Here is a 15,682-nt window from a genome sequence, read left to right on the forward strand (position 1 = left end):
AGCAGATTGCAGATGGAAATTTAGGTTAAGTACTCTGATTTCGATTTCCAAAATTTGAATTTTTATTTTAGATTCAAATTTGAGATTTCCATTTCCACGTTTTTTTTAAAGAGAGAAAGGTATTGTCATCGCAAATAAGAAACGCGTTAATCTGTCTTTACTACTTTTTTGTAATCCTACGCCTTTTTGTAATTCACAAGTAAGAATAAAACTAACTACAGCCCTATTTGCGAAACACTTAAACATGGAAAATTAACCGCAACGTTTCACTAACCAAAAAAAAAGGGTTGTTCACTTTAATAACTTGCTACTAGTATTAAAGCACTTATCTACTCTTGTTCTAATAGGTTTGTTTTTTTTATCTCCGTTTTTTATTATTCATCAGCATCTCGCTTGCAGAACACACAATTGCCAAGTCAAATCCCTCGCACGCTCAATTCGCTCACTCGACTGACTAGAAATCGATCGACTTTGGTACGCGATCCGTATTTCGTAAGTTAACTTCTAAATTTGTTTTTTATATGTGTAGGTACTGTTGAACTACGTTTTTTTGTTTGTTTGTTTGTTATTGCCTTAACTGTGTAACATTACCATAATAAGCAATTTAACGCGCAGGTAGATGAAAAATGCTGTCGACATCTCCTGTTTGATGGCGACTGTTAATAGACTTTCGAGCTGTTCTAAAGGTAGTTGTATTATGGCGAATTTGGTCAATTTGCAGGTTTTAAGTGTTTCGTTAATTTTTCTAAATTTTGCTAGTTTGTTCAATGGACTTGTTTCTAGTCGAATCTTTGCTATAGTGTTTTTACCGAAAAAAAACTACATTAAAAGTAGCTGCTTGTTTGAAAAAGTAAGCTAAACAGGAATTAACTGTAGAGGTACTTTAATGCTTATCGTTTACTGTCTTGATAATTTGATAGGATGAAAAATTGGGTGAAAAATATTACATGCAAATGGATCAATTCGTTGTTCGTACTTATCAAATCTATCTTACATAATAAATGGTTGGAACCAACTTCTAATCAACCTCTTGCGAAACGTGGATGGAATAAAAATCATGCAAAATTATTTTTATCATCTTCTTAGAGGAAGATGTTTGTTGAAAGGAAGATTTCCAGTAACCTGCCCCCAACTTCCGACAACTGTTCCTTATGACGTTTGATTTTAATTGTTTTCAAAAATTGAACAAAAATATAGTCAATTGCACTTTACGAATTCGTGGAAACAGTTTGTCCGAAAATGACGGGGCAGCTTGCATCGATTGTTGTTCGTCCGTCCAATCGGAATCCATCCACCTTCGTGGTGGGTGATCCGAGACCATTACTTTTTCCTAAACCATTGGTTCGCCCTGTTCCGGAGAACCGTTGGCCTCCTCTCAGCTACCGTTTTTCATGTAGTCCTGGTGAAGTCGTTCGGTTTCCTCCTTAAGCGTCTAAAATTTAAAAATTTTTTAAAAAAATCCTCTAAAATTAACAAAAAAGGAAGAACTTACCATCATCTCCTCCTGGATTTTGTCGGTGATGATTCGGCGGGCGTCCTCTTCGCTGACCGGGTCCCGCCGTAGTCCCTCCATCAGATCGTTCAGATTGATGGGTTTGCCGAAGTTGTAGGTGAGCTTCTTGCCGGTTCGCAGGTAGTAGGGTGGCTCATTTGGCAGTACCGTTTCCATGCCGATGTGCCAGATGGGAATGATGATCGGCAAGATGGGCGTCTCGTAGATGATCCGTCCTACGCCCCATTTGAACCTTTGGCCAACAGGAGGTCGGGGAGAAAAAGCGATTGTGTTAGTAATAACCGTCGTGGACTTATTTAGATTTTGTTCGTTTATGAGCTCATGTTTCATTAGATGGAATGCGCTAAACAAAGATAAGCATATGAGTTTGGAACAAAATCAAGTTGACGGAGTGAGAAATTTTACGTTGCCTAACCTAACTAGGCCTGTACCAAAAATGCTTAAAGGACAGTTTTAATTGAAATTCGAAAAGCAGTCATCTGAAGGTGTATTAACAAATTAAGGACCGCGCCAAGAAACATCTAAATTAAGCAGTCTTTATCTTAACACATTAAGGACCGCGAAGAAATCTAAGCCAGGGAACACCAAAATTTGGCATTCTCTATCTCAGAAACGACTGGACCAAATTCTTCAAATTTAATATCATTGAATTATTGAAAGTGTTGTACCGAATTATGTAGAACAAAGTTTCTTCATAAAATGTATCACATTTGAGTTATGCTGAGTTATGTCGACTAAAAAGCATAATAAAAGGTATATCGCGGTGATAAAACTCAACTTTACATGGATTTTGTATGGATGGCTCGGATAACAAGGAAGCTAGGATAAGTGGAGTTCTACTACAAATTGAAACACTTCAAGATCTGCCTAGTTTTAAATTATTTGTGCTAAAGAATGTCTTTCTTGAAATATGCACACACCGCACGCACACACTGATGTTGCATCAACTTTTAACAAATTGGGTTAAAATCAAATAGAATTTTGCGTACAAATAGTTTAGTGTGTTTTGTTTACATGCTGTCAGTTAATTCCATCAGGTGCGCGAAGGATTTAAAAATGTCGTCAGAAGAACAATGCAGTTACGAGAAACTTTTGCCCGAGTACTTTCAAAATTAGAATCTGTAAGATCGCGATATCGGGAAAAAGTTGGTATTCGCGAACTCTTCGATGCCCGATATAATAGAACGTTTCACAGAACATCTTTTTTTGGTTGTTAACCACAGGTGGTAAATCCCGGTTTTCGAATTGAATTCCGAAGCAAATTGCCACACTATGAAATTGCTCTAATTTATTAACCGTTGGGTAGAATTAAATAAAAATTTGGGTGGATTTAGTTTAGTAGTTGCATTGTTTACATTCTGCAAGTTTTAAAGTCCTGTGATCAAAACTCGCGGAAATGAATCGAAATCACGAGAACAAGGATCTCCCGCATCGTTCTATCGCTAAAACGTTGGGAATTGCGAATTCCAAGGTGTCGCGAGTGATTAAGCGGTTCGAGGAACAATTGACCACCGATCGGAAGCCCAGAAGCGAAGGAAAAAGTATTCCGTACAACACCAAAAATCAAAATCGCGTAGTTGGGGCCTTCAACCGAAATGGGATGTGGCTAAGAAGCTGAACCTAGGCCGAAGTTTTGTCCAGAAGACCAAAACTAAGGGTGAGCTTCGAACGTTCAAGGTACAAAAGGCCGCGACGAGAAGCAGAACAAATCCACCAAAACCCGTGCCCGGAAGTTGTACCTCAACATGCTGACGAAAGTTGAATGCTGCATCACGGACGACGAAACATATGTGAAGGCCGACTCCAAACAGATCGCCGGCGACCTGTTTTTCACGGCCAAGGAAAAGTTCAGCGTTCCGGTGCATGGCCGCACTCAGAAGATGTCCCAATTTGCGAATGAATTCCTGGTTTGGCAAGCCGTCTGCACGTGCAGGAAGCGGAGTGCATCTTTCGTGACCCAGGACGCGATGAACGGACAGGTGTACATGAAAGAGTGCCTCCAGAAGCGGCTGCTTCCTCTCCTGAAGGCCCACAACGTCCCAACAATGTTCTGGCCGGATTTGGCCTCATGCCATTATTCCAAGGACGTGCTAAAGTGGGTTGTACTCCATTTACCCGAAAACCATTGCCCAGAATGAAAAATCCCCAGAATTCCAATCGCCAGAAAGAACCATTCCCCAGAATTTTTTTCCCCAGACGAACCATTCCCCAGAAAAATTTTCGCCAGAATGTACCATTTCCCAAAAAATTTTTCACCAGAATGAACCATGTACCAGAAATTTTTCGCCAGAAGAACCATTTCCCATAAAATTGAAAACATTTATCCTTACTAGAAATTATTTAAAAAAAAGGAATTGTTACAAAAAAATGGGGTTTCATAACTTTATTCTTTTGCGGCAAAGCCGTAACCAACGAGGATGAAGGGGCTGAGGCGGCACAAAGCCGCCGAAGCTCCCAAATCCGAGGAGGCCGCCGACCCGCCGTCGGAAGCGGCGGCCCTAAGACATTGGTCTAGGTCTGCCGGGGCTTCCTAGGTCTGCGTGAAAGCTAGGGGTGATCCCTTAGCCCCGTCCGCCACGCGACAGCGTGAAGGACAAAACGTCTTGCAAGTTCGAACGCGAAGCGTGAGGAGTCGGATACCAAAACGGTTTTTTAAAGGACCATGGTAAGCATTGAATCAATTAAAGTACCCAAACCATAAACAAAGCACAATATTGGTTCTGAAATAAATTTATTTAGTTGGAAAATTTCAAAGTAGTAGTTTCATTTAAAAAATCATTTTGAAAAAATTAATTTCGAATCATATGAAATATATGAGAATTCCTTAGGAAAAAAAAAACAAATAAAAATACTAGGGGAAAAAATCTGGGATTTGTGCCATTCTGGGAAATGTTCCATTCTGGGGATAAAAATTCTGGGAAATGGTCCATTCTGGGAAAAAAAATTCTGGTAAATGGTGCATTCTGGGGAATTTTTTTCTGGGAAATGGTTCATTCTGGGTTTTGATTTCGGGTATTTGTCATTCTGGGAAAAATTCATTCTGGGCAATGGTTTTCGGGTAAATGTGATACAATCGCTAAAGTGGTATGCGGACAATAAGGTCAATTTTGTGCTGGACAATTATGAAGCAGCACATGCTTAAACGCCCAAAGGTAGTGGAGACAGTCGAGGGACTGGATAAAGTATGGGTTTACATGCCAAAAACGGTTGATCCATAAGTTGTGCAGAATCTTATGGCCGGGGTCAAGGTCAAGGTGTGGGCATTTGCGTATGGACTGTAAATAAAATACCAATAAAATGAAATTTAATAGTTATTTTTCAATCCCTGAAAATTTGATGGCAATCGGATGAAAACTCGAATTGTGCGAATCAATTTTGTGTGTTGCAATTTCATCGTGGACACCCTTCACGACTCGAGTTCAGACCCCTTCTCGCATCGACTCGACTAGTGACTCAAGATCTGACCTCTACTCGTAATGACTCGAACATTTATACCCCTCCTCTTAGTCCTCTTGTTGATTAAAGGCCTGATCTCTCCTTTTGTGACTCTAGATCCGACTTCTTATCGTAAAGACTCGCGGTTGACCACAAAAACCTCAGCTTCTGAAGACTCGATGCCTGACCTCTCCTCTATCGACTCGAAGCCCGACCTCTTAACTCCAGGATTCAAGGTTTGCCACCTTATGCCCGTCGTGTGCCGATCGAAAGCAGCTTATCCGACTTAACGCAACCATTCGGATGATTCCCGACAAAAACGTCATCCTACACAGACTCGAATGGCTCACCCGGCGTCGAGAACCACTCTACCCGTGGGTATTTTCCGATCGTGGAATAACCCTTTCTCAACGATTTACACTACGAAGAAGGTTAAGTCTTATACCCACACCTTCGATCGTTGGGAACTGCACTACTCAAATACTCCCGAAGGTGGAGCATCCTACGCATGAACACGGCATTCGCTACGCAGAAAATATTGCCTCAGACCTCGGAGTCGGACGCACTCTACTTGACAGCCCTTCGTCGATGAGGTCAGTCTACTCCGACCATCGTCCGTTCTTCTTTGAAGAGATACAAAGACTGGTAACCTAGGGTTGCCAGATCGAGAACAGCTTGTCCTGGACTCGCGCCTTACACGGGACACATTCGGGACTTCGAACGCTACGACTCGGATGTTTCGCAACATTGACGACATCCTACACCGACTCGAGAGGCTCACCCCGCATCGAAAACCTCTCTACTTGTAGGTATCCCCCGACAGTGGTTTACCTCCTTCCTCCTTACGAGAATGGTATTGTCTTATCTCCGCAGTTTCACCGTAGGAAGCGGCACTACTTGAATACTCCCGAAGATTATGATTATGCCTTATCGAAGAGTATGCCTTATCTTTCTAGCCTCGATCAAGGGACCAAAGAACGTCTGACTGTGGATCGGAAGCCAACATCTCGACGGAAATGCTCTCGACTCAACGAAAACGACCCGGTCCGAGATGTGGCAGAACATGAGCCGGACTACTTACGTTAAGGTCCAGCAGTCCTCAACTCGAGACACACCAAGCCACACTGTTATAGATGGGTAATGAGATGTGTATCACGGCAGACTTCAAGCAGATTCCTGGAAACCTTTACGTAACCGCCAGCCAAGGATAAGGTAGATGTTTTTCGAGGACCTCAGGACGCAATGGGTCTCGAAATTCACCAAGAAGTTTCTGATTTTGAGAGAGTGGGTCAATCCGTTCGTCACCGTTAGCCATCCGGATTTGGCACCCAAGTAGGTGGAAGAGCGGAAGACCTTATAAAAAACGACCTCAAGATGTGAAGAATGTCAAAGAAATGAACAGTCGATACGCTGATAACGGTTGATTCTGAAGTCGTCTAGATCTTTGCAAATGAATTTTAAATTGATACCTCATAGAACGAATAATAGCTTCCGTACGTTCAAGTACTATGAGTCTTTTTACATCACGTTTGGATCCATTCCATTAATTTCTGTAAAAAATGTCAACGAACGTCTTGAGCCATCGGAACTTGGATTTGCCTTAAATAACACGCTGAATTCTTCTCAACACCTACATTTCTGTATACAAATAACGAAAGGTTTTAAGCTTGGCTTCATACGAAGGAACACTGAATTTCATTTAGTTTTTGTTCATCAATATATAAGCAAACTCATGTGTCCTTGAATACGAGCAAAAACAATTGATTCCATGAAGGTAGGGAATGCGAGGGGTTTAATTAACAGCAATCCGAGCTTTCGGTTGGAAAAGCGATAAAAGAGGTCAATTTTTGATTTGTCCAACAGATAAATAAGAACGCCTTACTTCATGTCTACAAGGTAAAAAAAACTGTAGGTTCGTCGTTCAAATAAACAGAATGCGGTGGTCAAATCGTGTTCAAAATAATTAGACTGCTAACAAAATGAAATTTCGAAAAATCTCGTATTGCACTGCGGAACTAACTTTTTAGCGGGTACCCAGTAGAATTCCAGCTAAAAAATTTTCTTTGACAAATCTCGTCTGGATTACTAAAGACACATTCCACCATGACTTGAAATCGCTTTGCCGGACTATTCGGAACTGTTACCATTCTAGAAGTTAACCAATTTACTTGAAAATGGAAAAAAATAGTAGCAAACGGTCGCAAATTGAATTTTCTCCAAAATGAATATAATTTGATCATTAAAAAATTTCAGTTGTTTGTGTTGTGATCGATCACTTTTGTGACGTGAATTAACGCTAGAATTGACCATTTTTGACTTCAGTACATATCACTTCGATTTCCTGTTCTCTCTGTGGAAATAAGCGTTCATAGCTTCTCGATTGAATAACAACGAACAAAGTTGTGACAAGATTTCAATCAGTTAAAACAGAACAGGGTAGTGTACTAAATTCACGTCACGAAATTTCAAATTATTCTGAGAAATTCTTCAGAACCTTGAAATTTTATGTATCATTTTAAAGTGATATTTTGTTATTCTGACTTGTAGAATCATAAATTTTCAGTATCTTTCCCTAACTTTTTCATTATTTTGACTGGCACTTGAATAGCACCATATTGAGGAATTATACGTTAAAATAACTGTTTCTCGGAGTCTTTATTTGAAGATTCAGCAAAAATTTGTGGAAATCCGACCATCTGGAGGGTCAAAACAGCTTTCAGAGCATATTTTTCTTATAAAATATTACAAAAAATAAAATTTTGTGACGTGAATTCACTCATTCGCGGTGTTGTGACTCAGCTGGATTCCAACCAATTTCTACAAAATTTAATGTTTCAGAATCCTCTCATCATTTGTTTTTAATTGCAATGTAAACGTTTTCTAGTAAAATTTATAAAAATCCTTTTTTGTGACGTGAATTCACTTATTTGCGACTGTTTTTGTTCGCTTTTTAAAACAACCCCATTGGATATAAAAAAAACTTTTTTCTACACAATGAAGCAGTACTTGTTGGCATCAAAACGTATTGAAAAAGTTTCAAAAATAATCAATTCATATATTTTAATTAATTATTTTGTAAAAGTTGTCAACATTTACACTTTTTCCAACAAAAAAAGTGATTTTTAAAGTTATATAAAACATAAAAAATGTTTTTTTCTCTTTTGTCGTTGGTTTTGTGTGATTTGAATTATCAAAATTATTGGCAAGATTGAGATTTTTTGATACGCTAACGTGTTCCAGCAAACATTTTTGTAGCTATATTTGTATGATGTTTTATATACGTCCCATATACATTATAGAATGATCGTTGGGCGTTATCCGACACCTTATTCGTACCTATCGGAAGAATGCAAGAGTGCGCAAGATTTTGCTCTCGTAGCGTTCAAATCGTTGCCAGCGACAATATTTTCCAGTTCTTTCATTGGACAATATTCCCATATGATTTTTAGCCATCTGGATGCACTGCTGGTTGCAGAGAGAACGTGACGATGATTTTCTCACTTGAAGCCTGCGCGGGAGAAAAATCATTTCAAAATTTTCAAACATGGCGGACTTTCTATCATATCCGATTTAAACTATAAAATTTAATTCAACTAACTTTAGACGACCTTTTATACGATCTTTTCACTATGCAGTTGGAATTGCGATTCGCAACACCAATGTGAACAACTTAAGTTATCATTTCTGTTACGATTTCATGTTTGCTGGGGTACCACTTACGATTGACACAATTAGCGGTAGAATATATAAATAAGAATGCTTCTAAACGTGATCGCTCTCGTTCCATAGCACTTTCATAGGTCCCACCATGTGTTTCGGTTTCATCTGAAATGCTGCACTGCTAAACTTGTAATAACTTTGATAAAATATCCTATTTTGAAAATTTTGTTGGCTTATTTCAAGAAAATAGAGAGCGTTATCAAAATAGCATGGATTTAGAAAAGGGGTGGTGCATTCAAATTAACAAGTTAGAAAAGGAAAGGCATTAGAAGCTAAGAAAAAAATTATGACAAAAAAGTAATTTCTGTGGATTTGTTTGTTCTCAATAGGCTAAGCCGTGTTATGGGGTTGAGAGCTTAAATTTGGCATGTATGCTCATGAGGACCAGGGATGATGAAAAATGTTTCGATTTTCGGATGACCCCTTTGGAAGGGGACATACAAGACAAATATTGTTTTCGCGATACTGACGTTATTTATTATACATTGGATCGTGATGAAAATTTGCACATAGATGTTTTGAGGTATGAGCAAATGATTCCAGGAGAAAGGGGCTATCCATATCAACTACTCAAATTCAGTATCTTCAAAAATAAAAAAAAGTTGAATCAAAGCAATCGAAAGATTCCTTTTAATTCAACCGTGGTTGAATTAAAAGGAATCTTTCGATTGCTTTGATTCAGTTGAATCATTCAACCAAGTAGGCTCATACCACAACAGAGAAAAAAAAGTTGGAAAAACCTAAGTCAAACTCTAGAATATGGAACTGTATCACTGTTGTTAGTATTAGAGATTTTTTTTTTATTTCTTTCTAAAATAACTCGATTTTTCGATATTGTAAAATGATGATTGAATTGAAGTTTGTTGTATGAAAATTTGGTATATATGTAAATTTGGTCCGGCCAGAATAAATAAGAAAAACCAGCGGTAAATGGAGACAGCTTTTACAGAGTCGATGATTACACAATTTATTGAATATTATATCATCATTCAGTAAAATTTGACTGTTTAAAAATTCATATGATAAAAATGGTGAAAAGGTCATGGTTGTACTGAAAGTCTTTGGAATCAAATCGGTTCGAATGTATTGAAACATAAATATGCTGGATTTTCTATTTTAACGATCTTTTTAACTGATTTTATTTTAAAAGATTTTCTCAAAATCAAGTCAAAGTCAAGTTTGTGGAAAATTTCTTAAAAATCAAAGGGAGAAACAACCGTCTTCAATTACTCACTGCTGATTTTTGTATGATTTTTGAAATTTCAGCCACGTTGACTGCCGTTCCAAGCAAGATGGTCCCATATGAAAAACGTGGAAACGAGAAAAACGCGATTGAAATATCAGCTATGTTTCCAATTTTTCTCTCAAACTAAAAATTCACCGTCAGTTTTTTCGTAGTGAACGTTTCAAGTTAATCATTTTACAATGTTTTCAACCAAAAAAAATTATATTTCCTACAAAAAAACAGCAAATTAGAGCCAAAAATGTTCTGTGTGACACTTTTGCGTAGAATCAGAACGCATACCGATGCTAGTTCTATCACACAGCTACAATTTTTCTATCATTTTAAGAGTCTGTATTGTTTCTTTTTTCCCAAAAACTCAAGTTTAACCGTTATTTGAAAAATACGTTCCTTTTTGTTTATAAAAATTTATAGTTTAGTATGGATCCTGAAAATAGTGCCTAACGAAAAGGGTTATGTGGAAATTTCTCTGAATAATATACTCAAGGCTTCTCGCTCCCCTCTGCCCTCTATTTTAGTGTTCGTTTCAGTGAATAACATTATATTCAGCAGTTTAAACTCATCTTAAGAAAATATTTTGATAAAATTTGCATTTTTCACAGAATTTTTCTCTAGTGTGACATTCTTGCGTAGAAACATCAACATAGAGACAACCACCTTAATGAAAATTTCGTATAAGTTCAGAACAAAGTATACTTGTTTGTGTTTTTACTCGAAAGCTACCACTAAAAGAGACCGTTTCCAGCAAAAAAGTGAGAATGACCCAAAAGTCACATGTGACAGTCTTGATAGGCACGGCAGTTGAGCTGTATAAAAAACCGTCTTCACTTACCCCGGTGTATTTTATATGAATGTATTATTTTGAGGCTTGTTTTCTAACCTTTTTTTCATTTTTTAACCTTTTTTCCAATAGAAAAAATTTCGAACTTAATAAATTGAATCGCAATAAATAAAGAGATACGATGAAATACGAAGGAATCGACTATGTAAAGTTTCTGAAAACACATTTTCACCTATAATAATATGGATGAATCTCTATTATGTGTTGAGAGCCTACTTGGTTGAATAATTCTTCTGAATCAAAGCAATCGAAAAATTCCCTTTTATTTTTTTTTCGATTGCTTTGATGAACCTTCAATAAGTATATTCAAAGCTAAAACGTTTGGTTGGGGGGATCCACCTGATAGGTTGTTGTTTTATTAAACATGAAAAAATGACAACAATTCAATGTAACGGATCGATTGTCAGCTATTATTTATATAGGTGACAACGTTAGGAAACTAGAACATTTTAAAAGTAGCGCACTCAGTTACGGATTGTCCCTATAAAGTGATTGTATATTGTAGTTGATATAGTGTAGAAGGTATGATCAACTGATTAGACCCTCGGAGTTTTTCAAATTTCGTCATCAAAAGATGATTCTCATTCGTGAAACATTGTTTCTTATATCCCTACAAATAGTTCTGGTTGTATCAATTGACTTTGCATATATCTTAAACCGATCGAAAAATGAAGCTAAGGTTGCTCAAAAAATGATCCAGAATATCGTCGAAAGACTACCTCAGGTTTTCAGTGCCGAACAGCTGCTAGATTTTAGCAAACAATCCTTAATCGGACTTCCGCAGGAAGTGCTGGCGGCCACCTTCAACCAAATTTGTAAGTTGTATCTTTAGCCTAGGTTATAAACATTATATTTAAATTTCCTCAGCATGATTAAGGTTCAATTGCGACGTCATCCAACCTAACAGAATCAGAACTACCAGTAGACATATCGGAACTGAAATACCAACTAATGACCAGTGATTCAATCATTTCGATCCCTATTTTACAATCGGAAAAGCTTTGGAATCATCCTAAATTTGATCGTACCTTAAAAACAGTGATTTACGTGTCGGGTTGGAGTGCGTACCCCAATAAAACGAAACGATCGGTTAGTGGATTATTTCGGGCTTACGAGGAAAGAGGTGGCCACAACTTCATAGCGCTCGATACCGCTGAATACGTGGAAACTTTATACGCGTGGGCAGCTTTTAATACCAACGCTCTTGGAGAAGCGTTAGCTAAAAGTTTACAAGGAATAACGAAGTACGTCCCGATCGAGAAGATTCACTTGGTTGGACATAGTCTTGGGGCACACATCGTAGGTTCGACGGGTCGGCATTTTCAATATCTGACCAACCTTTCGTTTCCCCGGATAACCGGACTGGATCCAGCGAATCCCTGCTTCAACGAGGGAGAAACTCTGAGCGGAATCTCACGGGGGGATGCCGATTTCGTAGACATCATACACACGAACTCCAAGGTTCTGGGAAAGCGTGATCCGATAGGTGATGCCGATTTCTATCCGAATGGGTAAGTTGTTTGAGGAACCTTTCCACTAAATCATCTTAAAACCTTTTTTTAACCGTAGCGTTGTATCTGTTCAACCAGGATGTGTAAGTCCGGCTTGTTCCCATATCAGAGCTTGGATTTTATATGCTGAAACGGTTCGTCCAGGGAATGAAAACAGTTTGCTTGCTGTGAAATGTAGTTCTATACTGTCGCTGGATTTGGGGACTTGTCTCGGATCACCCATCCCCATGGGTTATGCATGTCCCCCTAGAGCGAAGGGTAATTATTTCCTCAAGACGAAGGACGAACCACCGTTTGGGATATCTGGTGAGCAGTAAATCGGAAGTGTGCTTACTTACGAGAAAAGAACATAAATACATCAAAATAAGTAGTTAACTCGCATCTTTGCATTCCAGATTTTTAAGTCTTATCACGCGAAGGTCCAAGATTTTTTCGGAGATCCTTTTCAAGATTTTTAAGATAAGTTAACCACCGATCCTTTTCAGAATCAGGGTTCGGTTCCGGATCCTTACTATCTTGAACCTGATTCTGACCCTGTTCCGGATTCCAATTCCGATCTTGAACCTGACTATGATCTGATCCGAAACTAAATTAAAATCCTGACCCTCATCCAAGGATCTGATACTGATCCTGCATTCTAATCTAAGATCCAGAACCTGGATCCCGAATCCCGGACCCTGGCTCCCAATCCAAAATTCTGATCGAGCATCTCATCCTGATGCTACATTCTGATTCTGGATCATAAGTTTCATCCTGAATGCTGATCCTGAACCCAGATCGCGGATTCTGATACATGTACTGATCTTGAATTCAGGATTATTCGGGATCAGGAATTCTTAATCAGGATAGCTAGAAGAACCCCCGATCTGGGTCTAGGATTGGAAAAGATGGAAAAGATTCCATTTACCATCGAAAATAATCACACAAAAGGTGGTATTTTTTACTTTCACTATAACTTCTAAGGGTGATGTAAAAGAACTTTGGCATATGCCACAAATTTATGTATTTTGATTAACAACTTTGTCAAAGACATCGAAGCCCTATTTTGAATAACAAAAAAGATAGCATTTTTATCTCGCTATTGGCGGACCCCTTGGCAATAAATTTTTAACCAAAATTGTCTCCTTGTGAAACTGAACAATGTTGCCGAAGACACCTAATATCTATCTCATTATTCCTGGACGCTAATAATTCAGTACAACTAGATTGATGTTTCGCACCACTGTGGAATGGCAGGATCAAGGTTTTGGATCTTAAATTAAAATGCAGGATCAGGGTCCTGGATCCAAATGATCTTGGGCACTACTCGCAGATTCTGATTCTGATCTCGAATTCTGATACAAATCTAGATTTTGATAGTTGCATTCGAATATTAAACAAAGAGTCATGATTTTAGAACCCGTATTAATATCGTAGATTCTAATCCTGAAAACTAATCTCGAACTTTGGAAGTTGAACCACAGAGAACAGACGTACAAGCTAGCCCACGAAACTGGTGTAAAAGTTCCAACGCCCTTTTTGAACCAATTTTTGTTTTTTGGCTGGGACACCAGATGTCTCCAAACACATTGAAGAGAACTGTCAAAACAAAACTGAGAAAAAAAATACACAAAATTTAAGTTAGTTTTGAGTAGGTCATATGAGCTACTTGGCATGTTGCAAGATAATCGCTCATAGAGTTTCGTAACACATTCCTCATATTTCATAAAAAATATATATTAAAATTTATCCGCTATTGCCTTCAAACTTACAAGAACTCCTTAATTTTGAACTATGGGATGCAAATGTGATACGTGAATGAAACCCGCTTTGAGATGCCTAGAATCAGTACTGCTGGGTGAGAATGATCGTCAAGAGTGATCTTATTTGACTGGACATATCCGATTCTTCCTGTGACTTCGATAACCGTTCAAGAAGTGCGGAAGCTTAATCCAAAAAAGTCAGTTATTTTCTGCGAAAGTAGTACAAAAACAAAAAAATAAAATTTTGCCAAGCTAAAAGTAACGCCAATTTCATTTATCAAGCCAACAAATTGAATCCGTTCATTTACTGAGATATTGGCCAATTTATTCATGAGCTTAAATACGATTACGCCGTTTCGAAAACTAAGCGCTTTCAAAGTTGATTTGTAACTTTTAAACGGCGCAACAGATGGCACTGTTTCCAGTTAATTTTTAACGTATTTTTCTGATGATAGCTTTTGAATTTTTACACACTTTTCAGAATATTTTTTGTTCGAGCTTGTACGTCTGTTCTCTGTGGTTGAACCCTGATCCCACGTTCTGATCATGGATCTAGATCCCGGATTCTGATCCCGAACCTGGTCTAGGTTTTCGGACCCTGATCTCGCCCTGATACGGCTCTTGGATTTATCGGCTCCCTGTGGCGAGTTTTAATATTGAAAACTAAATTTACCAGTTGTCCAGACATTTCGAGCTACTCTGGCATTCACTCCTCTTCAGTGAACAAAATTACTGGCCATCTTAATCTAAATACAATCTCGATTACTTGATGGTTGGTGCTGATACTGATCCTGGTTCCTTGCTGATTGCTGATCCTTATACCGGATTCTGGTCCTGAAACTGGACTTTACTCCCTGTTTCCGATCCTGATATGATAAGGTATCATGCGTTTTTTACTCATAAACTCGATACTGAATTAAAGACCATAGGATTTGATCTTTGATCTTGAATCTTGAGCATGGATCCTGATCCCTGTTCCTAACTCTAATCGAAATTCTCGATTCTTGATCCTGATTCTGTTCTTAAGTGTGGGATGAGTGAATTGAAAATTTTATTACAATAAATCATTTGACAAATGAACACACCGAAAAAATCTTGATCCAGATGCTGAATACTGGGATTTTTTAATTCTGTTCCCTGATGTTTATCCTGAAGCTGATCATCGATCCTGGTTTTTAATATTGATCTGGACACCTAATCATAATCCTGGATTCCGATGCCGAATTTTGGACCTGACCTGATCTCGTCTTCTGATCTTGAATCTTTAGTGAAAATTGCTGATCCATTAGAAAATGGAGCACTTTTTCGTGACAGGCATAAATGCCAATGTTCCTGATTTTTCAAGATTAGCCTGATTTCTAAAGGTTTATCCTGATAATCTGAACAGCATTGGTTGTTTCTTGAAGCCTGATTTTCCTTGATTTCTGTGTAAAAATTAAATGTACGTGACAAAAGGCATGGAAGATAAAGATCATACTGACACGACACTTACAATAAAAATCCAATCAGTTTCTGTCTATAATTTTGTCACCTATCGTCGGTATTACGAACCTTGCAAAATTGTACAAGAAAAATCCCTGTAGGAAAAATGCGCACTCTGGAATCGATGTTCAGTGTAAATGGTGCGGGACGATTCCAAAAATTATTGCTGGCGATCGAAAAAAAGTGGCTACTTTA

General features: G+C 38.2%; 1 protein-coding gene across 3 annotated transcripts in view; it reads right to left on the reverse strand.

The window, feature by feature from the left end:
* Positions 1–150: 150 nt before the first annotated feature.
* Positions 151–15,682, reverse strand: part of LOC129751321 (tafazzin) — a 47,225-nt gene continuing 31,693 nt past the window's right edge. For all 3 annotated transcript variants that reach the window (XM_055746755.1, XM_055746754.1, XM_055746753.1), the window contains 2 exons: positions 1,493–1,745; positions 151–1,432 (listed from right to left, as the gene is read on the reverse strand). In XM_055746755.1, the coding sequence (XP_055602730.1) occupies positions 1,376–1,432; positions 1,493–1,745 (310 nt within the window). In that variant the 3' untranslated portion in view covers positions 151–1,375. The remainder of the gene's footprint in view (positions 1,433–1,492; positions 1,746–15,682) is intronic.

The sequence above is a fragment of the Uranotaenia lowii genome, chromosome 3 (genome assembly GCF_029784155.1).
Source record: "Uranotaenia lowii strain MFRU-FL chromosome 3, ASM2978415v1, whole genome shotgun sequence".
Taxonomy (NCBI): domain Eukaryota; kingdom Metazoa; phylum Arthropoda; class Insecta; order Diptera; family Culicidae; genus Uranotaenia; species Uranotaenia lowii.